General features: G+C 34.6%; 1 protein-coding gene and 1 long non-coding RNA gene across 4 annotated transcripts; one reads left to right on the plus strand and one right to left on the minus strand.

Annotated features, from left to right (window-relative positions):
- The first annotated feature begins 3,020 nt into the window (after nucleotides 1–3,020).
- Nucleotides 3,021–10,625, plus strand: LOC110790791 (uncharacterized). Of its 3 annotated transcripts, none has more exons than XR_008918433.1 (8): nucleotides 3,021–3,376; nucleotides 5,580–5,623; nucleotides 6,318–6,553; nucleotides 7,123–7,314; nucleotides 7,489–7,550; nucleotides 8,022–8,330; nucleotides 8,423–10,013; nucleotides 10,299–10,625. It is a non-coding gene; the product is annotated as an uncharacterized lncRNA (long non-coding RNA). The 3 variants fall into 3 exon arrangements; XR_008918434.1 differs by having other exon boundaries at nucleotides 3,061–3,376; nucleotides 8,423–8,469; XR_008918435.1 differs by lacking the exon at nucleotides 10,299–10,625 and having other exon boundaries at nucleotides 3,062–3,376; nucleotides 6,281–6,553; nucleotides 8,423–9,025.
- A 14,515-nt stretch (nucleotides 10,626–25,140) lies between these two features.
- LOC110800037 (uncharacterized) lies at nucleotides 25,141–25,662 on the minus strand. The gene has a single exon (XM_022005327.2). The coding sequence runs from the start codon at nucleotides 25,477–25,479 to the stop codon at nucleotides 25,219–25,221; it is 261 nt and encodes an 86-aa protein (XP_021861019.1). The 5' UTR covers nucleotides 25,480–25,662; the 3' UTR covers nucleotides 25,141–25,218.
- Nucleotides 25,663–26,355: the final 693 nt, after the last annotated feature.

Genomic DNA, 26,355 nt, shown 5'->3' on the forward strand with positions numbered 1-26,355 from the left:
AACTTTTTAATCTGAGAAAAAATATAAAAAACATTGATAAATGAACTTCTAATGTTAGTCTACTATTAATAATATAATACATGGTAACTGGTAAGTAAGAATGTTAATTAAAATAACAATACATGGTAAGTTTATTTATCAAGATTTACCTCAATTCAAAATATGTTATATTTGACTAACTCGGTTATGCTCGGGTCTTGTCGAAAATTAGTCTTGAGTCATTCGGGTTTGGTTAACGTTGTTAGATCGTTCTACATACAAATAAACGACTATAATTTTTAACTTTGCATAGTAATATCGAAATTTAGTTCATTTGAATTTTTTTTTACACAACTTTGAATTTATAATTTTTCATATATCCTTTTTACTCTCACGTTTTCCTAATATCACAAGTCTTTTAGTTACTATTAAATACGTAATAAATTGTTTTAGTAGTAGTCGTGTGTTGCACGGCCCCTAAACTAGTTGACCAATAATCCTGTCCCCGTATCCATCATTGGTTAATGACCATTTCAGAGTCAACTTCTCTTGAAATTTAATAGGAGGCTTTATGTGGATATGTCCCTAATCGATTTGTTCCTAAACGTCCTATTAGAATTCCATATAAAGTTTTATGGATCTCCCATAAAAATATGTTGGTGACTCTCTACTTTAGCCTATTCGTTGACCCATTCGCAAACAAGTCAAAACTTACATTCACTTAGTCAAATCCGTCCGTCAAAAGGACGTATTATGAGGATTAGTCCTCGTGGGGTAGGGGCGTAAAAATAACTCCTACAGTTATATTTGTTGGTTTTATTATACGATTGCATTAATTAGCTAGTTTTGACTAGCTGGTTGTATTTAATAATTTGTATTAATCTATATTGTACTCCCTCCGTCCCTTAATACTCGCACCGCTTTCCTTTTCGGGTCGTCCCTTAATACTCGCACCGCTTCTATAAATGGAAATTTATACTATTTCTCACACTTACTTACTAACCCACCTACACTCCTATTCCCTACAAAAAATCATTTAAAATTTCACACCCTCACTCACCACTCCCCATCTCTTACACATTTCCCACTAACTATATTAAAAAAATACCCTACTATCAACTAACACCAATTTAATTAATAAGTCAATTCAAATATATTAAACTCCGCACCGGTCAAACCGGTGCGAGTATTAAGGAACGGAGGGAGTATATTAAAAGGAGTTTCTACAAACGCTTACATGGCACATGGCGCTCTACATAAGATGCAAACATGTGACCTCCAATTTCAATAGTAGAGCGTTGTCCAATTAAGTATAACCTCATGTTATTTTTGAAAAATTAATATATAATAATAATAATAATAATAATAATAATAATAATAATACTAAATAATAATAATAATTATTATTATTATTATCTTGTTAAAAAATTAAAACATGATTTCATAAAAGAATATAATAATTTATTATTATTCTTCACATAATAATATAATACGAGGCATCGTTCAGACTCGAATACTAGTTATTTGATCAATTGTTGTTGGTTTTTAAATATCTCGTTTTTAAATTAACCAACGAAAATAATGATAAAGGTCGCAACATATGTGTGACATTTAAGCCATGTCACAATGATGACATGACATGCTTATGTGTCATGATTTAAATTGAAAACTAAAATACTTAACTTATATAACCTATTGTACATGTTACAGAAAAAAGTAGGAAAATCTTATTATTCTAATTTATTTTCTTCTTTATATCGACTATCTTATTTATATATCATAGTAAACACATTGCACTAATAGTAAAAATATTCTGATGACGCATAACCTACGTGGCGCCTATATGTACCAATTAAACTCCGACACGTAAGATTGCGACAAATAAATGTTGTTGCAACTTGCGACCTTTATCATCACCTATTAACCAATAAGGTAAAAGTTCTCTCAAAAGCTTATTGTACAGGCTTTTAAACTGTTTCAAACAACCTCTTAACCAAATACTAAAAACTCTTTTTACTCCAAACAACTCCTAATCAAACAGGGTCATGTGGTTACTAAAACTTAAACATGGAAATGACTCATCTTTCATTCTTTAGTAAATTGTTAAAAAGTCGAGTCAAACTATTGACTCCAACTCTTAACCAAACAGGGTCTTGTGATTACTAAAACTTAACCATAATGAACTGTTAAAAAGTCGAGTCAAACTATCCAACTCCAACTCCAACTCCTAACCAAATATGATCTTGTGTTTACTAAAACTTAAACATGGATAATTCATCTTTCATTCTTTAATAAATTGTTAAAAGAATGAGTCAATTAAGTAATGACGCATGCTAACAAGATATTGGTGGTGCATCACATTATGTACATATGTACTATGTGATGCATCCATTGTAATTCACATACTACATGAGTCAGTCGTATAATGATCCATGTTAATGACGCCCTTGTCAAATGACAAGAGTTAGCATGGGTCTATCACATGCACAGAGGGAGTATAAGTTTGATAATGTCTCACCCTAAGTCCCTAACAAATCAAATTGACTGGTGATAGAAGTAGTCCACCAATTTTATACTTTATTTGTTTTTATCTAGGTATAATTGAATTTGGACATTATTTACACAAACTTATTTGACTTGATTTGTGGTTTATACTTCAGAAAATTAAAATATAGACATGTTAGGTTTTATTAGATTCGTTTTAATAAATATTTTTTAAATATCAATTTTTCATACTTTTTTCGGAAAACTTCCCTAAACCTAACTAGGTAATTCCGAATCTCAACCCTAATCTATTCAATGATGTCTTGATTTTCTATTTCAAAATGATTAGTAAGTTGACATTTTTACTTCTTATTCATAATCAGAGATATTAATGTTTGAAATTGTGCATGGGTAAACGCATCTAAATAATTTTTTAAAAAAAACGGAAAAAGTATGATCGTGTATGTTAAACGATCTTCTTTTATTTTCTTTATCCTAACACTTTAAAACATACAAACTTGTAGTTACTATTGCAGCAATAGTGTGCTGCCTATTTTGCCCCCACTCATATCTCTATATTACTCATTTGCCCTTCTTTCTAGATTGTGCCACGTGTACCCACTTCTCCATCTTCAATGCTTCCCTTCCTCTCTTTTTTTCTGTAGGGTTTCCCCCTTCCCTCCTCTCCCTTCTGGTGCTTCCGTTTTTTTATCTTCCCTTCCCAGTTTCTGCTGAGTTTCGCCGATCAAAGCCAAAATGTCGAGAGCAGCCTCAGAGATTTTCCTTTTCTCATATGCAGGAGTTTATCGGAGCCATGCCTATTTTCTCCAAGGAGCTTCTCGCCGGTGGAGTTTCCGGCGGCATCGCTAAAACTGACGTAGCCCCTCTTGAACGAATCAAGATTCTTTTTTAGGTGATTTTTTGATCTTGAAATATTTGTTCTATTCAATTTCATATTTGAATTCGATTTTTTTTTTCTTGGATAAATTTGGTGTTTAGATTGTCTATTGTGTTTAATTTGAAGTTTGGTTAAGCCATTTCTTGCTTGATCAATTAATTTTTTGATTATAGTCAAGCGGGTTAGATTTGGATTGTTGCAATTAGTTGGTTTTTCCTGTCTGTTAGCTAGAGTGTCAGGGAATTAATAGTTGAGTTGAAATTAACAATTCGAATGAGTTTCATGGAGTGTGGAATAGTCTGGTTTTTATTGTGAATTTTAATGATAACTTGTCTGCGTTGTTTAAGTTGTTCTTTTTTTTTTTTTTTTTTTGACAGCCACACAAACAAAAGTTAACATATCATCCCTTTTCTCACCTTAGTGGCAGTTGTTTAAGTTGATGATGAACTTTTCTGGCTTTTTGTGTTTTTAATATGATGATGATGATTTTCTTTGTTTATTTATTTAGTTTACAGTTTTAGATTTTCAACTGGGTATTGTAATTCTTGTTGGAGTGATCGTTCCCCTTTCATCATTGTTGAATTTGTGGATAAGTTTGGTTTGAAAGTTGGGAACTTTAGTTGTTAGTTGTTGGATTGAGTTTTAGTTAGGTTTTCGTTGTTTGGATATCAAATTCAATTGAACTTGACCGTAATGGCCTCCATTGTATATTTGGTTGAAATAGTTTAAATAGGGCATATTCAAAATTTGTTTGTTTTTAGTGCCAGATTTTCCCTATGTTCTCCCTAATTTTCCCGTATTTGTATTAATATGAAGTTCTGAAATGTCGAAAGTTGCTACTGGCGGATACGATAGAATAAGTCTGGCATAATGATATTCATGATTGCATTTAAAATCTTACATAGAAAGATGAAGATATGTGCTATCTTATTTCCTTAATAGGATCCACTTGTTATGTTTCTACATATACTCAGTCTATCTACCTGCTGGTTAGATAAAAGTTATGTTCACTTTTGATCTCTTTGAAGGCTGTTAGTTTTGGCTGTTTTGATCCCCCGATGTCTTTTGTTGGTTCCTACTGTTGTCTCGTTTTATTGGTGTCTTATGATGAACTATGGATGGTAGTGAGTACTCTGACAGATTGGGGTAAAAGTTATCGTCGGTGACAGGTTCTATATAACATCTCTAGGAGTCTAAGCATAATACAAGTCTCTGAGCTAAAACTATTCATACCTTTTCTTTAGGTTCTGGCATGTTTCCTTGGGTTTGTAGATAGCCTTCTGATAGAGCTTTATGTGGTTAAATATGCTATCCCTAGACCAGTAATCATTAATTAACACTGTCATAATAGCTCTATAGGTGATTTCTTTTACCTCATTGGTTGATCTGTAGAGCTCCCAAACTTTGATCCCGTTTTAACTAATAAGCCGAGTGACTGAAAGATTGCCTCTTTTCTCCCTCATTAGTTGAATCTACAAGCTGAATAATGTTTATGATGGTATGATTTGCTTTGCATTGTAAGCCAATTGATTTTGATACAACTGATTCACTTCTTATTTCTTGACAATAAATTATTTTGCTTGTGGTCTCTCCCTCTCTTTTTCTCCTCATCACACATGCACTTTTTCCATTTATCTCTATATCTCTCCTCGACACATGGGTGTGAATAGAGAAAAAGATTGAGGAAAAAAAAGGGAGGGATCGCTGACCATATGTTTTGGTCTCCAAACCTCTCCCCCTCGATCTCTAACACAGTAACATGTTAATAATTTATTAAGGTAGATGTGTAACACGGTCAAGAAAGTATGGCGGGATATAGGCTATAGGTAAAGACGTGAGAAATAGTGGAGTAGCCAACAATAGCTGGTAACCACCTATGGCCTCAGTGCTTCTCATGTCCTTTAGAATGGTGGTGGAGCAAGTGATCTAATTTTCTTGTAAATCTGAAGTTTCAGCAGTGAATTATGATTTATTGCACCCATTTTAAAAGTTCCTATAGCTGTTGTGCATAGTCTATGAAGCTGTATCATAGTGATATCGGACATCTACTAATCTACTATCACATATCCAGTTCCGTTAGCTCCGTGTGATTCATCTTACTGTTAGCTTTACGACCCTTATTAGTTATAACATTTGCTCGTGTTATATATATATAATTCCTGCCCAGCTTGTACATTACTTCTCTAACCAAAAAAGGCTGCTTTAATATCTGCTGCAGAAAGATGATAAAGTATTGAGAAGTTCAGTAAACGAACCGTGAAGGTGAGTCTCTTTCATTGTTTGAAGATTGAGCTTGGAAAAGCTGTATATATATTATTTTGCAGAATTGAAGGGATCAAATTGCATGTCTTTTTGGTTTATTTTTAAAGGAAGTTATAAATAAATCAGCAGTGTTTGGATCATGTTCTTTTTTGGTTTTAGGTGGTTCAGTAAGCTGCCAAAATTTCATTGTGTCAAGACTTTTCCCAGGATTACTGGAAAATACATAGACAGTAATCTGAAGTGCTTAACAAGGTTTTGCCCCATGTTAGTTGGTTTTGTTGGTTTCCGTCTCCTCTAACTGTACGAATTTTAAATGTCTGCATTAGATAATTGAAATAATATGAGGTGTCATTTTGACTGTAATATTGATGTGATCCTTCATGTCGGCCTTTGGTAGAAAAGATTTTGAGCAACTGATCAACCAGAACAAGTCATAAGATTAAGACATATATACCGTGCCTTACTGACAGTTCATAGTTATTAACTTATTACGAAGTATATCATAAGAATTGACTCTAAACTGTAGTTTCTACTCACTCTACTGGCTGGAGTGGTTGAATAGCTTTTTACATCCAACTATTTTTCATCTCGCTTCATCTTTTTCTAAACATAACTATCTTATTGCCATATTTTTCATCAATTTGCATTGCCTGTTAGTTTATCCAGTGTTGCAGATAATTGTCTATCTACACAGATCACATTTGTTAGGATTTTCAATCGACCTCCGTATTTGGAATCTTACTCAAGTGGGGTGAATATTAAGTCCAAAGCATCCACACGTTGGCAATGCAGACCAAGAAGAGACTTTCTTCAAAAGTTAGAGCCTTCTAGCTCTATAAGACTGAGATCTCAGATGAAGGTATCTGAAAATGTTCCAGTTGCCGAGATCGAATAAGGCTGCAGTCTCAACTGCTTGAAAATCTACCTATGGTAAGAAAAACCCTATTTCTTTTTAAAGATATAATGTTATCGGATTTCCACATTTATGTTTGCATGTTCTTGACCTTCCTGCTTTAACTTTCTTGCAATATTTATAACTTGTATTGAATGCACCAAAGTTGATTATTTGACACAGCATATGAAATCTGACTTGTTCATGTCTAATTAGTTCATGTAATAAAGTTTTGAATTTTTCCAATTTCATGTTTTGTATTAGGAAATGTATTAGTCTGGACAAATTGATTTAATTTTTTATTTTAGTTTTGTGATCAATCTGATCATATGTTAATCTCACGTACTTAAAATATATCTTCTTAGTGCGTTTGCATTCTATATGAAGTTGGTGTTTTCGAAGAATAAAAGTTCATATTTTCTTTTGTGAGGTGTGATTTTAGGATGCAACGGCATTGTTCCGACTCTTACTGCATACCGTGCTCTGGTTTTCAAATCCGCTTGTCTGCGTCATCATCTTCTTATCGTCTTAGCTGTCATGAATCTGCAGCTTCAGTAGACCTTCATACTTTAGTGTAATCATATATGACCAAGCTCTGATGGTGCAGACCCAAGTGATGCACACAAAGTGGTGCAGACCCACGTGATGCAGATCCAAAGTGGTGCAGACCCAAGTGATGTAGATCCAAAGTGGTGCAGAACTAAGTGATGCAGACCTTTGTGAAAATTCATGTGGTGCAGACCCAAGTGATGCAGACAAAGTGGTGTGGGCACAAGGTGGTGCAGATCCAAAATGATTTGTTAGTCTTCTTTCATTATGGACCTGAGTGAGATATTCATTTAGCTTTTTATGCAGGCGGGGCATCTTATGTTTTCTCCTTTGTCGTCCTATTTAGAATTAAATATTTTTATTGATTAAATATGAAGATTTTGAATTATTGAAAGTAATGTTAATTTATTTTCTTAAATTTTAGGTGGTAAACTGAGTTTTAGGGAGCTAATTGATGATGAAGATAATATTTTTGGGTTGAAAAAGGTACATCTACTGGTCTGTGATACTAAACTATATTGATTTTTGGAGAATTTTTAAATAAAATCCAATTGGTGTTAGGGTGACTGAGTTTACATATATTGCAACAATTATGTTCCCTGATTTTGTTTTAATAGGATATGATTAGGTTTTGATTGAATATGTTGTGTTGTGGATGTTGCTGTTTGTTGCTGCTGTTTTGTATCGGCAATTCTGTTGTTGTTTTATTTCTCAAGTTTATGTTTTGTTCTACTGAAATTTGTTAGTTAGTGCTGAAGTTCATTTTGGCGGTGGGTTAATCAATTCCTTTTGCCACTACAAATTTTCTACTTGATTAATTAATGTCTGCATGTGAATGAAGTTAAAGGAGTTCACTTTTTTATTTTTGGAGTTTCTGGTAATTAATTAATTGAGGCAGTGTGCATCTGACAAAGTATTTTTTGCTTTGTTGCAAATTATTTGACGTGGCCTCTGCAGGCTCTGATGGTGCAGACCCAAGTGATGCAGTCAAAGTGGTTCAGACCCACCAAGTGATGCAGATCCAAAGTGGTTCAGACCCACCAAGTGATGCAGATCCAAAGTGGTGCAAACCCAAGTGATGTTGGTTCAAAGTGGTTAAACTGGATACATAAGCTGGATTATGACTCCCCATAATCTATTATCCGGTTATGACTCGCTCACATGATTGACCGTGCCCCAACAGGATAATCTATTATACCTTGAGAGATCTACGTGAGTTCAAGACGGTAATAAGTGAATAACAATTCAAAGAATGGTGAGGTTAAGGTATGTTTTTCTTCTTATCGAGGATTGTAGTTTCTAGGGTTCTTTATGCAAAAATTTAATTAGGGATTTCTGATTTTTCTTAAATTTGACAGGAAGCGGATGAAGCTGATGATAATACCAATTACCAATTTTTCGTAAGGTTTGGAGTTTGTCTGATTTGCTTAATTGGTATAGAATTCATAGGTTTATTGTTTTGTTTTGTAGGTTTCTATGTGTTTTCTCAACTGGGATGTTGATTAGGTTCATATTTCTGGTTCATTAGGATTTTAGCCTTTTTTCACTTATCCCCGATTTCAATTCCTGGGTCATGGTCGAGATTTTCTTTTGCAATTTTAGACTTGTATGGTTGTTTAGACTTGTGGATTTTCGATGAACTGGTAACATCTTGATGTGAATTTCAAGTGCAATTTTTACATTTTCTTAAAGCTTATTGTTTAGAATCTAATACGAATAATGATTGTAACCTGAAATCGTTCTATGATTTCATTCTCTAACTTATGGGGAAGGGGGGGAGGGGCTCCTTTCGTTCTATGATTGTAACCTGAAATCGTAATTTAAAATTATGGATGCCGTATGATATTTAGAAATTTGTACTATTGGGGGTGGTTTTGAACCCATAGTTAGAGACTCTGGCTAGGGCTTAGAAGAGTAACAACTTAGAAGGGAGACTTAATCACATGGATGATTCTTGTAGCCAATAGCTTGCTTGTTTTGTATGACGGCCGAAGGATTTATGTAGAATTAGCTTGCTTTCTTCCAATGACTGTACCCTGAAATCGTAATCTTTATAGCTGTGGATGTATGATATTTAGAAATTGGTGTTAATGGGGTTGGTGTTGACCCATAGTTAGAACTAGGGTTTGAAACTTGAACTAGAATATAATTGCTTCCTTGGTTGATTCTTGTGGACAACAACTTGCTTGTTCTCATGCAGTTTTTATGATGCTCGAAAGATTCAGCTACACAGTAGCTAGGTGACGTCGTTTATAATTAGCTGGACAAAATAAGAAGTAAATATAGCTAGGAACCATCTTGAGTTTATTTAATGTTGAGGGACTTATGGCAGCCTGGTAGGGTCATCTATTTATCATCCTTCCTTGTGCGACATTTGCAAGTGCATGGGTTCATTCTATGTATTTATGTGTATGTGTGTTATTTCTTGTGTTCAATATTCATACTTGCGTATTATAGTTTGATGTTAGCATAGCTTCATGTTAAAAGAACTTCCAAACGTTGCTTTAGGAGGTCTTTATTCCAAATATCATTTCTGAACTGATATATTCCTTTTGTAACACATGATTCATGTTAAAAGTTAACTCTCTTGCATGATTTATGCCTTTTTGTGTAAAAGAGTTGTAATCTACTGTCCATGCCTCACCAGATTACGAAAATTGTCTGTTACATAAAATGTTACATAAAATATCTGAGATAAAGGTTTTTTGTGCATTTTGGGTGTTTAGCTTCCATCACTTGAGCATTTGGCATGAACTGAATTTTTTTGACATTGTTTTCATTTCAAGAAAATCTCATATTGTTTGCTGAGGTGATAGGTGGGATAATGTGCTTGTTTTCCTGGATAAACTAAAGGTTCCAAGGCATTAGAGGAATCAGAAAGCTTAAAACTGGCCAAATTTCCTGGTTCTTTTAGCTTTCCTTATTACCAAAGGATGGGTGAAACTTAGTGTAAGAGACTCTTATTTTTTTTTACCTATGTAGACAGTAGTTTCATTGGGCATAGACACACATACAGTAGTCTGGGAAGAACTAGCTAGGCTACTAAAGCTAGCTGATCCACTTTGTCAATAGAGTCATCTCGGCTGCTTAATATTATATTTTTGTCAAACTGGTGAAGAACTACTCGAACTAGGAAAATATCATTCGTATACACATACACGAGTCTTTGATTAAGATTTTGTGTCATAAAGCATTACCAGAAGCCTAATCCTTGTTTCTTTGTTTGTGTTGCAGTGACACAGGAGGGATGTGAAAAATGAAGGGAAATCATTTAATTACCCCGGCTATTTTGTAACCGCCAACATGTAGTTGGACAAGATTTGGTCATGAATCAAATCACTGGTTGTATGTTAAAGAATTATAATACAGTAAACTTTTGATACAGTGTGTTATAACTCTTTTAGAATCAACATTGTTTATGTTGAATGATTTTAGTATTTAGATTACCTTACGTGGTCTAGGAATTCAGGGTATTTCATATGAACATAGACCACTTGAAGTTTTATGCTCCTAGGAAATAACTACATTTCTTATCATTTACTATATCCACGCTTTTAACTACTTCCATAGAGCAATTAAACTCGTGATTTATACAACATTTTGGGAAATAGTTTTTAATATCTTGGGGGGTCGTGCGCGCTAGCGCACGGACCACCAACTAGTATGAAAAAAAGGTTTAAATTCACGTGGATTATACTCCTAACGAAGATATTTGTGATGTTAATTGTTAAAGATTCAAGGAGAAAGCTTCAAAATGTCGATAGGTTGAGTTAGAAGAATTAGTTAGCTAATCAAGCGAGCTTAGCATGAATTCAATTAAACAATATGGTAATTTATGTTATGTTTTTTAACCCTTAAAAGTAAAGGCAAAAAACAATCAAAGACTAAAACAAATAGGCAGATTCATTTGAACAACACATCTTCATTTAATTGTAAATGTCATCTTTTTTACAATTGAGACTTGATTAACAAGGGAAAAAGTAGTCTAATTAGGACCCCAACAACTTAAGTACATGACTTTCCTAAGAGATTCCTCAGATTGTTTCAATTTTTCGTCTCTAATTTTCTGCGTAATTACAGAAGATGATGACCCCGAAACACTTTTGGCCTGAGAATAAGATCTAACGTTATTCTTAACATGTTGTTGAAGAGATCTTATTGTATAATTCCACCTTGCAAATCCTTGATCTTTCATCCCTTCAACTGCTGCCATTACTATCCATGCTCTGCTTCTTACTGATGAACTCATTCTTTATTGTATTAAACCTTTGAACAAAATTAAGAAGAAAAATTGGGAATTCTTTATGATTGATTTTGATGAAAGTTTGATGGTTAAAAATGGTTGATGAGCGTTTGTTTTTATAATGGGTGTTAATAGTGAGGAAATAAATAGAGCTAGTTGTTTTAGCAATACCGAAGGAGAAGATACCCTGGTTTTTTGGAGTTTGTTTTTTGTTTATTTATGAAAAGAGACAACAATTGTAGAGCTAGTGCATTGTATTTAGGACTTGATTTTAGAAATTAAAAAATGCCACACCAATATGGCCACGCTTGTGAGAAGGACGTCTGGAATGTAGATAGAATAGCACAAGCTAAGTGGCGTGTGAACGTAGATTTTGTCCTTTTGGATGTATTCCACTAAAATATGGTTTATGTAATCGGGTGCACAATGCTCACTGTTGTATTATGTTTTTAAATGAACATATAGTTCAAATACAAAGAACATATTGTTCATACCCAAAGAACATATAGCCAATGAACATATAGTTCAAGTCCATAGAACATATAATTTATATATTTCACTAGTACATGTACATTGAAATCATTCTACATGTTCATTAGATTTTCAATAAATGTTCAACAGGGTGCACAATGAGCACTGTGTACCCGGGTGTATAATCCAAATTGCGGTATTCCACAACTGAACCTCTCTAACACAATACAATTAAAACTGGCACGGAATAAACCCCAAAATATTGAAGAATATACAAAGTTGATAAGACGTGACACGAAACAATCCGAACATAACTCGTTTAGATGAATATGTCATAGTATCATATAATTATCCTACTTGTTACATAGTTTGATAATTTTGTATGGAATTCGAAATAAACATGGACCAAACACAAACACGATCCTATATGACACATTTGTCGCTCTAATTCTACCAGTACTAATTGACTAATTGTACCCTCTCCATTTTGAAATAGTGTCTACACTTTATGCTTGCCTTTTATGTTATCTACCGGGTACATTTGACCATTATTATTTGTATTTGTGCACTACGGAATATAATACAAATTTGGTACTAATAGAGAGTGATAAAAATAATTTTTTTTTTTAAAAAAACATCAGGATACCTAGGTTTTTTGGTAAATAATTTTTGTTTGTTTACAGCTTCTATATTGCTGCTGCAGACTGGTTTACAGTGCGTGTTCTTGGTGCGGCTGTTGCGCGCATTCTGCCTCTATTGCTTATGTATGTCTTTGGTAGTTGGTTTTGTTCTACTGTGGCTGTGCTCTACTGTTGTTTGTTCTGCTGTGGTTGGAGTTTCTATCCTTCCTCCAATGTGACGCTTTAAAAAAAGGAAATTTTCTTTGTCCCATATTAATAAATAAATAAAAACTCACTTTTACGTTCTTTAAATATACCACTACTCTTTAATGATTTGTATTTTGTTTTACTGTCAAATGTGTGAGGATGAGCCAAAGTTCTTAATAAGTTCATAGCCTATTGAGGTGGTTTACGACAGTATAAACCTGATGAACATACCTATGTGAATGTGGGGACTACGCCCAACCCCCTATGAGATTCCTTGGCTTAGAACCTCTAGAGCGTTCATGAAAGACCATGAATTTGTGGGGCACTGACTATTAAAGTTTGCGCGAACACTACTTGTTTTAAAAAAAGTTTGGTGCGCTATTGTGTTATTACAATCCCCATGCAAGGTACAAGGGTAAATCTACCTTATATGGATGTATGACATACTAGTATGTACTAGGTATCAATTCAAGTCCATAAGACATTGATACTTGTAAAACTAAGTATCCCTTGCCCAGAATATCTTTCATAATCAAGTCGTTATATATTTTTTTGAATCATGTGGGGGAATGTTGGAGTTTCTATCCTTCCTCCAATGTGATGCTTCAAAAGAAGGAAATTTCCTTTGTCCCACATTAATTGATAAAAAAAATTCCACTTTTTACCTTCTTTAAATATACCACTACCCTTTAATGATTTGTTAGAAGACTAAAGAGGTGGGTCTAGTAACCACACACGCGCGCGCGGGCTGGGCGAGTGGCGCGGTGCGTTTGCGGGTGTGGGTAGGGATGGAAATGGGTGGGATTTGGATCGGGTGGAGCATCACCCGCATCCATCACCCGCTTTCATCCGCTCCACCCGGTCCATCCTTCACCCGCTTTACTCATCACCCGCATTCCGTCCATCCATCACTCGCGGGTGAACCGGGTGGATCGGGTGATATTCGGGTGAAAACTATTAACCACTACAAATTCACCACCTAAGAATATGCATAATAATTAACCCAAAAAAATTCTTATATACCTACATTTACTACCGAAACATATAATTGTTTCTCGTCATGCATAACTTGTAACCCAAAAAAATTAAACAAACACTAACTTTAATAAATAATGGATTTACTAACACATTTTTATGTTTAAAACAAAAATAAAAATAATATATATAAAATAAATGGGTGATGGATCGGGTGATAAACGGGTGGTGGGTCGGGTGATGGATGAAAAAACATCACCTGCATCCGACCCGCATCCATCACCCGCTTCACCCATCACCCGCTTTTCATCCATTTATTTCGGGTTTTCATCCGTTTAATTAGAGCGGGTGACCGGGTTATTGGATCATCCACTGGATATTTCCATCCCTAGGTGTGGGTGTGGGTGGGGCTCCTTTTTACTAATTGTTATTATTTTTTGTCGTGCAATCATGTACGTAACTGTTAATTGATTTCTTTCACGATAGATATTTTTCAGATTTGTTGCTTCAGTTACGGAATCAATCAAACACTAATAGATTGTGTTTTCGTTTTTCAGGCTTGATCGATTCTTGCTATAAAAATCCCCATCTTCCCTTCCAGAAAAAATACACAGAAAATTAATCTCTTCATCTTCTCCAAAATGAAAACACAAAACCACCATTTTTCTGGGCATTGCTTAAGGGTGTTCTCAATCTGATTTTTTGTCGTACACCAAAATATTGGAGTCGTGTATCCTTGAGGGTCGGTTGCTATGAGTCCGCGTGTACTTAAAGGGGCAAATTCGACTTTGGGGCAGTGATTGGTGTCACGCCACGACATTATTACAGATAAGGGGTTCTAATTATTGTCGTTATTAGTCATAGTTCCTACTATATAAGTCGGATTTTCCTTTTCTAATCGCGAATTATGGCTCATAATATTCCTATGGATGTACCCATTTCCTCATCCCTGCTTTCCCATGCTTTCATTCCTGATATGTCGAAAATGCAACATTTTGATGGGAAAAAACTATAGAATGTGGTCTGATAAAATGAATTTTTTTCTTAGGTCAAATTGGGGTAGATTATACTCTTCTTGTTGATGTAGCCCCTGTGAATTCTATTAGGAATTTTAATAAGGATAATAAGACCTGACGTGGTATGTTGTTGCATTATATGACTACCTCCCTTTACATGATTCATAGTAAGTCAAAGAATGCAAAGGATATTTGGGATGCTTTGAAGTCTAAGTATGGTACTGATGATTTTGAGACTAAGAAGTATGTTTGTTCTCGTTGGTTAAATTTTCGCATGACTGATGATAAGCCTGTTTTAGATCAAGTTCATGAGTATGAGAATCTGTGTGCAGATATTATTGCTGAAGGAATGAATATTTGTGATCAGTTTCAAGCTAATTGTCTTCTTGAAAAGTTACCTCCTTCCTGGCAGAATAATGTTCACTCCATGAAACATAAACAGAAGTATTTCACCCTCAAAGAGTTGGTTTTTGGGATCAGGATAGAAGAGAAGAATCGCATCCAAACCAAAGGGGAATCTCATGATCATTCCTCTTCTACTGCTACTTGAATCTAAAAATGCAGGTTATAATAAAGGTTCGAAAAACAAAGGTTCTAATCAACTTCATTGGACAAGACAAGCCAACAACAACTTCAAGTGATATAGGCAATTCAAGGGAAACTGCTTCACAAGTGGTAAGTTCGGGCATATTACAAAAGACTGCAAACAAGGGCATAGACCAAACAACAAAGCAAAGGAGAACAAATCTCAAGCCAACCTTGTTGAATATGAGGTTATTGTTGTCGTGGTGTCGAAAGTGAACTTGGTAAGCAACGTGACAGAATGAGTGCTAGATACCAGTGCAACTCGTCATATTTGTTCTAGCAAGGAGATGTTCAAGGAGTACGAAAAAGTTTCTGAAGGAGAATGCGTCTTCATGGGCAACTCAAACATTGTGAGTGTTCTTGGCAAAGGAAAGGTTTTTCTGAATTAACTTTCGAAAAAACCATTTCTTTGCAAAAAAAAAAAAAAAAAACCATTTTCCCGATATTCGCATAAACCTCATTTCTGGTGCACTATTGAACAAAGCCGGCATCAAATTAACTTTTGAATCTGATAAACTTGTACTCACCAGAAATGGGGATTTTGTAATGGAGGGTTGTTTGTGCTTAATGTTGTTTCTGATAATAAAACTCCTACTGCTTCTGTTTATATTGCTAAGTCTGTTTCTTTATGGCATTCTAGACTAGGTCATGTGAATGTTGCATCTGTTAAATGGCTTAAACAACTTAGTTTAATTCCTGACTTTAGCAATACTTCCTTTGATAAGTGTGAAGTATGTGTGGAGGCTAAACACCCTAAGAAAGCATTTAACAAAAGTGTGACTCGTACCTCTTCTTTACTTGAGTTGATTCATAGTGACTTAGGTGATTTTAAGAATCTATGAGTAGAGGAGGAAAGCGCTACTATATTACTTTTGTTGATGATTTTTCCCGTTTTACTAAGGTTTATTTGTTAAGTACCAAAGACGAGGCTGAGGAAAAGTTTCCTGTCTATAAGGCTGAAGTTGAAAATCAATTAGACCTTAAAATTAAAAGGGTGAGATCATATAGAGTTGGAGAGTGTGATGGAAATCCCCTTAAGAAATTTTGTGAAACTAATAGTATTATTCATGAGGTTATTGCTCCTTAAACCTCCGAACAAAATGGAATAGCTGAGCGGAAAAATAGAACCCTTAAGGATATGATGAATGATATACTTATAAGTTCGGGTATACCTACTAACATGTGAGGTGAGGCCATTCTTTCTTCTTGCTATGTGCTTAATTGTGTTCCCCATAAAAGCTAGATAAAACCCCATTTGAGTTATGTAGAGGTTTCAAGCCAAACTTGAGTTACCTTAAAGTGTGGGAGTGTTTAGGAAAAATAGGACTTCCTGATTTCCAAAGGAGTAAAATTGGGCCTGACTGTTGATGAGATTTTTATTGGTTATTCTTCTAACATTGATGCATATAGGCTCATTCTTAAGGATGCATCTGGTTTTGGTCCAATTCATGAGTTAGTGGATGCAGAATTTTTTGAGCATATTTTTACTATGAAATTGTATGTGCAAGAAAGTTTACCTGTTATATGTCCTTCTTCTGTTGTGCATCATGACATTGCATCATCTAGTGTAGAACCTAGAAGGAGTAAGAGACCTAGAACTGAGTCTAGTTTTGAATCTGATTTCATTACTGCGTTTCTTATTGAGAATGAGTTTCTTAATGAGCATGAGATATATGCTTTTATCTTAGAATAATAGGACCTATGGGGAGGCTATGAGGTCTATTGACCCTAATTTTTTGTTAGAGGCCATAAATAGTGAGATAGAGTCCATCATGAGTAACAATTCTTGGGTTTTGGCAAAACTTTCGAGGGGTTGTAAAGCTTTATAAGTAAGTGGATTTATAAAAAGAAAAAGGATATCAATGGAAATTTGATCAAGTTTAAAGCTAGATTAGCAGTTGGTGGTCATCATCAAAAGAAAGGTTTAGATTTCTTTTATACCTATTCTCCTGTGACAAAGGTTGCTACCATTAGAGCTTTAATTGCACTTGCATCTATTCATTATCTTATTGTGCATCAAATGGATGTAAAAACTGCTTTTTTGAATGGTGATTTAAAAGAACAGATTTACATGAAGCAACCAGAGGGATGTATTACTCCTGGACCGGAAAACAAGGTATGTAAGCTCATTAGATCACTATATGGTCTAAAACAAGCACCTAAGCAATGGTATGACAAGTTTCATCAAACTATTATTTCTGATGGTTTTTGTGTTAATGATTCTGATGCGTATGTGTAATCTAAATTTGGTAAGCTTGGTTGTGTTATCATATGTCTATATGTGGATGATATGCTAATTTTTGGAACCAATATAGATTTTGTTAATGCAACCAAGGCCTTCTTAAATTCTTGCTTTGAAATGAAGGATTCGGGAGAGGTGGATGTTATTCTTGGCATAAAAATTATTAGAACTTCATATGGGTTGTCTTTAAACCAATCTCATTATGTTGAGAAAATTTTAAAGAAATTTAATCAATTTGATTGTACACCTGCGAAAACCCCATATGATTCTAATATTACTTTGAAGAAAAATAAAGGTGATAGTGTTTCTCAAGAACAATATGCCAAGATCATTGTAAGTGTGATGTTTTTAACGAATTATTACTAGACCATATATTGCATATGTTGTTAGTAGATTGAGCAGGTATACCCATAGTCCTAATCTTGATCATTGGAATGCTTTAATAATACCCTATTGAGGTACTTGAAAGGCACTAACAATTGGGGTATGCACTATCATATGACACCTTGTGTTTTAGAAGGATATTGCGATGCTAACTGGGTGTAAGATAATGATGAGATTTATTCTACTAGTGTCTATGTTTTCACTCTTTCTAGTGGTGCTATTTCATGGAAATCATCTAAACAAACTTGTAATGCTAAGTCTACAATGGAATCTGAGTTTATTTCTTTAGAATTGGTAGGTCAAGAAGCCGAGTGGCTAAGGAGTCTGCTAGCTGATATTCCATTGTGGGGGAAGCCAGCTTCATCAGTGTCCATGCACTGTGACTCACAAGCTGCAATAGGGGTAGCGAATAATCAATCCTATAATGAAAAAAGGAGGCACATTCGTGTAAGGCATGCAATTGTTAGAGATCTGATCAGAAATAATGTGATATCACTTGAGTATGTAAAATACAAGAGGAATATTGCAGATCCTCTCACAAAATGTCTTTCTAAGAAAATGGCGCATGAGTGAGCACAAGGAATGGGTTTAAAGCCTATTTAGGAGTGAATTGTGATGGATACCCATCTTGGAGAAATCTAAGTTCAATGGGTCAAACTAAGTCAAAAAAGAACTCGCATTTTGTATACTACTGTCGTTCCTATTAATAAAGTGATGTAGTATTTTGTTTTACTTTCAAATGTGTAAGTATGAGCCAAAACTCTTAATAAGTTCATAGCCTATTGAGGTGGTTTATGACAGTATAAACCTGATGAACTTACCTAAGTGAATGTGGGAGCTACGCCCAACCCCCTATGAGGTTCCTTGGCTTAAGACCTCTAGAGAGTTCATGAAATACCTGGAATTTGTGAGGCACTAACTATTAAAGTTCGCGAGAACACTACTTGTTCTTGTGCTGTTGTGTTATTACAATCCCCATGCAAGGTTCAAGGGTAAATCCACCTTATATTGGTGTATGACATACTAGTATGCACTAGGTATCAATTCAAGTCCACAAGACATTGATACTTGTAAAACAAAGTATCCCTTGCCCATAATATCTTTCATAATCAAGTCATTATATATTTTTCTGAATCATGTGGGGGAATGTTGGAGTTTCTATCCTTCCTCCAATGTGATGCTTCAAAAGAAGGAAATTTTCTTTGTCCCACATTGATTAAAAAAAACCCACTTTTTACCTTCTTTAAGTATACCACTACCCTTTAATGATTTGTTAGAAAACTAGAGAGGTGGGTCTAGTAACCACACACACACGCGCACGCGGGCTGAGTTGGGCCGGGCTCGGGCGAGGGCGAGGGCGAGTGGCGCGGCGCGTTTGCGGGTGGGATGGGGCTCCCTTTTACTAACCGTTATTATTTTTGGTCATGCAATCATGTACGTAATGGTTAATTGATTTATTTGACGATTTGATTTCCGTCAAAGATATTTTTCAGACTTGTTGCTTCAGTTACAGAATCAATCAAAGACTAATTGATTGTGTTTCCGTTTTTCTGGCTTGACCCTTTCTTGGCTATAAAACTCCCCACCTTCACTTCCAGAAAAGATACACAGAAAATTGATCTTTTCATCTTCTACAAAATGAAAACACAAACCACCATTGTTCTGGGAATTGCTTAAGGGTGTTCTCAATCTAATTCTTCGTCGTACACCGAAGGATTGGATTCATGTATCCCTGGGGTCGGTTGTTACGAGCCCGCGTGTACTTAACAGGGTAAATTCAACTTTAGAGCAGTGATTGGTGTTACGCCACGACATTGTTACATATAAGATTGTTCTAATTATTGTTGTTATTATTCATAGTTCCTACAGTCTGCTTTGTTGTGTGCTCTGCTGCTATACTGTTATGCCTTCTGGAGTTTGGCCTATTGTGTTTGGCTAGTTTTTTTTCCTGTTGTTTGCGTGTTTTAGTTTGGGATGCGAGTTTGTGCTCCCTTAGCGATTTTCTTGTTTCTTTGTTTGTATATTCTTTCATTTCTACCTTTTTGGTAATAAAATACATCTTATTTAACAAAAAAAAAAGCGGCAATATTCTTTAAATACTTCAAACTTTGACATCAAAGGATAAAGTTTGACGAAAAGGCTACATATACCCCCTGAGTATGATACATTTGACTGTGAATTTTGAATTTCATGTGGGGTTGCTATTTTAGATTTTAATTTTAATCGCATTTGGGGTTGCTTATGTGAAAACAACCAATGAGAGCTCAGAGTATGTTACTATTTGATACCCAGCTAGAGGGTATATGTATCAGCTTCCAAAGTTTGAGTATTACTCCTTGTTTCAAAACAAAGTTCATATGAGTTGTCATCATTGGTATAGTAATAATAGAGACAATTTATCTTTTCACGCTTGCCAATGTAAATTTTTGGATATAAATATCTCTAATTTTGTATTCATAAAAAAGTTGATATTTTGAAATTGCATATCGACACGAATCAAACAAGACCCCACACGATTGTATTTTTCCTTTCCCATGAATCGCAAATGATAGTCAAATTGAAACTTGTAAATAATGTCAAAAGTCAAAGTGTCCCTATTATTTCGAAATGAATGGAGTATACATTTGATAGATTCCGGGAACCAAATTTGAAAATATATAGCTTGATCATGAGTTCAAAATTATTTGAAAGACACAAAGTGACAATTTTCTTTCATCAATGAAAATGAGTCATCTTAATGGAAACCTTGATCCCCTTTTTCCCTACGCTATTTCTGAAGAAGGGGGGAAAAAAAAAAAAAAAGCAATGATGGTTGAATTAGTTTTCTAAATATAAAAAAAAATCCAGAAGTTTGATTAGTTTTCCTAATATAAACAAGAAAAATTATAATGGTTAATATGTTGTATAATTTATGTTTTCAGCAGTTAAATGTTCAATATCATCATGAACAAGATAATCTCATACTCCCCCCTCAAAAACAGGTAGAAAGATAATCTCATACTCCGTATTTTATTGGCGCAATGAACCGAGGGCTTCATAGATATTGCACATGAGCCAATAGTCATTGTAGACAGTGGTGGAGGCAGGATTTTTTTTCGGAGTGACAGCAGTGGCGTATCGATACAGGATTTTTAGAGTGTTGTGTCTTGTGATCTTCCACGACACATAATATGTTACTAAAAAGATGTATCGTCCTAAAATTAATAAATATTCACATTACAATCAAATATCTTTAAAGTTATTATAATTATTTTCCACCGGTTTCATATGCATGGTGAAAAGAATATGTTAATTTCGGAGATGTAAATTCAGAACTCTAAGAAATCAGGTATTTCTAAATACTGGTCTATTAGGATTATCCCCTAGTTATTCAAAACTCTAAAGACCAGTTATTTCTGAAGACTGGTCCCTTAGGTTTATCCTACCACCTAAGAGATCGGTTCCATATTATAACAGGTCTCTTAGCTCTCAGCTATCGGTTTTTTTTCAATCCCCTTGCACCTACGTGGTTCCGCCCCTGATTGTAGACGAACAATGAAAAAAATACTCCAGTAGATTATGAGTCGGAACAAATGATTTTTTTTTAATTTCTGGTGGAGTTTTACCCCTGTCAGTATATGTTGAAAACTATAAATTATATTGCTTCAAAAGAATTAAAGTTCTCATAAATACAATGTGATATTTCTTACTATGAATGATTAATTTTTTACCGTAATTATTGGATTGATTGTGTAATGTCAACTAATTGATTTGTTGACCGTTATTACCTTAATTACTTCCTCCATTTATGGCCTAATTGATGACCAATTAATAACCTTTTATTCTTGTTGATCTTTTCGGCCTACTTAAAGGCTATTGATTCTTCCTCCAAAGACACAGAAAATTAACCTCTTCAAACTCTCCGAAAAATGAAAACACAAAAATCTACTATTGTTCTGGGCATTGCTTAAGGGTGTTCTCAATCTTCGTATTCGTCCACACCGGAAATGAAGAGTCGTGTAACCCTGTGGGTTGATTGCCATGAGTCCGCGTGTGTGTAGCGGGGAAAATTCAACTTTATGGCAGTGATTGGTGTCACGCCACGACATAATTTCAGATAAGTCATTCTAGTTTCATCTACTATTAGTCATAGTTCCTACAATCTAAAGTTGAATTTGATTTTTATTATTATGGTTAATAGTACTATGTTGAAATTTTGTTGTTGCGAGGATTATCTCTCTAAATGCGATTCAATCGCTGCCGCGAGGAACAAAATTTTATTGTTATTTTGTTTGATCGGTATAGTGTTCAAGGGTTTGATAATAATAATATCAAAATCGAGTATGTATTAGCATATGAATTAGTGCTTTTGGGTGTTTATCTAACTATGTCTCCTTCTGATTATTGCTTTGACATAAATTGAAAAGGATATCAAATAGGCTATGAAAATGCTCATTCAAAGAAGAATCATGCCTCAATATCAAAGAGATATTTAATAGAGTTGCTAAAGACGAAGAAAAATGTATGCATGCCAACTGTTTGATGAAATGCCACAGAGAGGAAAAGGAGAAGGTCAAGCGATCGGAATTGATCTCGGGACATCATACTACATATAAGGGGAGTTTTCTTATCTAAATTAATTTGGGTCAAACTCTAACTAATTTATATTTTTATATATATACTATCTCCCTTGTGCGGTTTTATTACGTCTTGTCGATGTGGGTTGGTTCGGTGAGTAGTGATTGGTCTGGATAAATTTGTTTGTTTCACTGCATTGCATATACGAGAACTGCAAACGTTGGAGTATTTCCTAGTATTGGATTATTATTGTGATATTAGATCATACCTTCGTGTGGTTTCTAAGATCAGTTAGGTGGAGAGAAATATATTGAAGTTTGTTACACCCATTATTCGTCTGGAATTGGGTAGGTTGAGTATGAAACATAATTGACGATGCTGGAGTACTGGACATGGCACATAGGAAGTTCACGTTGGTATCAACAAAGACTACTACAAATCAGCGTAGTTAGTTTTGATATTTAATGACTTGTTAACTTATTTATTTGCTTAAGCATTGTTGACACAATGTCTAGTATCCGGATAGTTACTTGTTTATGAGTTTGGTATTTACTTTTAACTCTTGATAATCAAATAATGTTTTGAGAGCTTAAACGCATTCGATTTGTTGGCTAATCTAAACTTCTGTAGACGAGGGACATGACTTCTGTTGCGATTCCGACTATTTTTAAATTTGTCAATTGCTTCTTGAACTTTTATGGACCTCGACTGGATAATATGAAATAATCCCCTTACTTAGACAATCCTATGATGCAGGTGGAGAATGTGAAGTGTTACATTAATCACTGAAATGCACTTTGCGATGATGGAGAGACGAGTATGTTTGAAATGTCCATTGGTCAATAGAAAGTACGTGATAGTTCTATTATGGAGTTGAGTGTCCATATCATTGGATTCTACCAATAGAAAGTTTTTTGGATGTTAGCTCATTGTGGGGGTAAGGTGATTTTTCTCTTTCTCCACGTTATTTACAAATTACTATGTATGTGGGTTGTCAGGTACAATGAGTTAATTGGCAAACGTGAGATACATTGTTGGCGAAGCCAACTCCATTAGTACTATGTGTTGTGGCTTATAAGCTTTAAGTGAGACAGCTTGTAATGTAATTAGAATATATATACATGCTTGAGGCATGGATATTAATCATAAAAAAAACAAATTGTGATATTATGTGAAAAATGAGAGGAATATTGAGATTCTCTCATCAAAGGCCTTTGTATAAAATCTGTGTTGGAGTCAGCATTGAGGAATGGATTTAAAGCCTATGCGGAGTGAATTGTGATTGATACCCGTCTTAGAAATAACTAAGTTCAATGGGTCAAACGAATTCACAAAAGAACTCAATTATTGTACTACAACTATTCCTATTAATAAAAGTGATGTAGTACTTTTTCTACTGTCATATGTGTAAGATTGAGCCAAACCTCTTAATAAGTTCATAGCCTTGTGAAGGTGGTTTGTTACAGTACAAACTTGATGAACTTACCTATGTGAATGTGGGGGTTACGCCCAATCCCCTATGAAGTTCCTTAGCCTAGGACCTCTAGAGAGTTCATGAAAAACCAGGCATTTGTGGGGCATCGACTATTAAAGTTCGCGAGAACACTACTTGTTTTGAGAAAAGTTTGGTGCGCTATTGTGTTACTACAATCCCCATGCAAGGTTCAAGGGTAATTCTACGTTACATGGTTGTATAACATACTAGTATGCAATAGGTATCAATTCAAGTCCACAAGACATTGATACTTGTAAAACTAAGTATCCCTTACCCAAAACATCAATTCTTATAGCCCACAAGACATCTTCTTATAAATCCTATGTTCTTTTGAATCATGTGGGGGAATGTTGGAGTTTTACCCCTGTCAGTATATGTTAAAAACTACAAATTATGTTGCTTCAAAAGAATTAAAGTTCCTATAAATACAATATGGTCTTTCTTACTATGAATGATCAATTTTTGACCGTAATTATTGGATTGATTGTGTAATGTCAACTAATTGATGTGTTGACCGTTATTACCTTAATTGCTTCCTCCATTTATGGCCTAATTGATGACTAATTAATAACCTTCTATTCTTGTTGATCTTTTCGGCCTATTTAAAGGCTATTGATTCTTCCTCCAGAGACACAGAAAATTAACCTCTTCAACCTCTCCGAAAAATGAAAACACAAAAATCTACTATTGTTCTGGGCATTGCTTAAGGGTGTTCTCAATCTTCGTATCCGTCCACACCGGAAATGAAGAGTCGTGTAACCCTGGAGGTTGATTGCCATGAGTCCGCGTGTATGTAGCGGGACAAATTCAAATTTAGGGCAGTGATTGGTGTCACGCCATGACATAATTTCAGATAAATCATTCTAATTTCATCTACTACGTTACTAGTCATAGTTCCTACAATTTCGTCTATAGAGGTCAACGATCACATATTAGTAACCCATATTCATTTGCAGTATGAGTAACTTTTTGACTCGTTATTAAGTAATCTCATTGTTTATTAGTAACCCTATTTATCCACGTTTAGAATTAGTAACCCCCATATACATTAGTTACTTTCCGAAAGGGCAGAAGAAATTGTCTCGACTTCAATCAAGTAATGGAATTACCTAGGAGTAGAATCACAAGTTTGTTTTCATCAGATAAGAATGTATTTTATCCGAGGGAAAAGAGATCAAGAGGTGAGTTGACTTGGAAAAACATTAGATCATCATTAAGGTCACTAAGCAAGCTTATCAGCTAAATAATTGTACGAACAATTAAAGATAAAAATCAAGGGAATGTAGCAATATAACTTTGATTAATTTGTTTAATCATTTCTATACAATGAAAACTAAGGGGAAACCATCAAAACATTGTTTAATTAGGTCCCCAACAACTTAAGTAGATGACTTTCCTAAGAGACTCTTCAGATTGTTTCAATTTTTCATCCCTAATTTTCTGGGAAATTGCAGAAGAAGATGACCCAGAAATCTTTTTAGCTTGAGAATAAGATCTAACATTATTCTTAACATGTTGATGAATAGATCTTATAGTGTAATTCCATCTAGCATAACCTTGATCTTTCATCCCTTCAACTGCTGCCATCACAATCCATGCTCTGCTTCGTATCGAACTCATTTTGATCACTAGTGGTAATTTCTTAAGTAAATTTAGGAGAAAATCGGGATTTTTTTTATTTGGAGGATTTTGTGATTGAAATTGTTGCAAGTTTGATGGTTAAGAATGGTAGATGGAAATGGGTTTTATAAAGGGCGCCAAAACGAGGATGGGAGGGTTAGGGTAGTTGTTTTTGCAATACCAAAGGAGATGCCCCTGGTATTTGGGGGACAATTAATCAATTATTGTTAAGTAAATTGGCCCCCACTCGTTTTAGTTGTTTTGTATAGTGCATTGAACCTGATTTATGCATATACGGAGTAATATTCTTTACACGCACGCACGGATCTTGCATTGCGGATCACACGGCCATACCTAGTTGCTATTTGTTATTTTGTTGTTAGTAAGGCTGTGCAAAACTATCAAAAATAAATAAAGTAATCCAAAACCTGTACTGGTATCCAATTCGAAAAAGTGAGTATCTGAACTGATATGGTTATCGAATCTGGTATCCGATCTGATATTCGGTTATTTTATATGGTTACGGATATCATTTTATAAATAACGGGTACCCGATAACGACTCGATAAGCCATTTTTTAAGTTTTTCTCAAATTAAATATTTTTTCAAAGAGCTTTAAATCCTAAATGTTAATAATCAATGTTTAATTTTAGCAAATTGTAATTTCATTAGTAATGTACTCAAAATCATGTGCTAATGTTGGTATTTAATGTTGAATAATATTACAATAATCTAGTTATAAAGTCTATTTTTTCTAATTGCATATCATAACGGGTACCCGATATCCGATCCAAAATTTTGGGTACACGAAATATGGGTACCCGAACTTAACGGTTCTGTTCATGGATATCAATTTTTGCATTATTGGTTATCAGT

The sequence above is a fragment of the Spinacia oleracea genome, chromosome 4 (assembly GCF_020520425.1).
Source record: "Spinacia oleracea cultivar Varoflay chromosome 4, BTI_SOV_V1, whole genome shotgun sequence".
Lineage (NCBI taxonomy): Eukaryota > Viridiplantae > Streptophyta > Magnoliopsida > Caryophyllales > Amaranthaceae > Spinacia > Spinacia oleracea.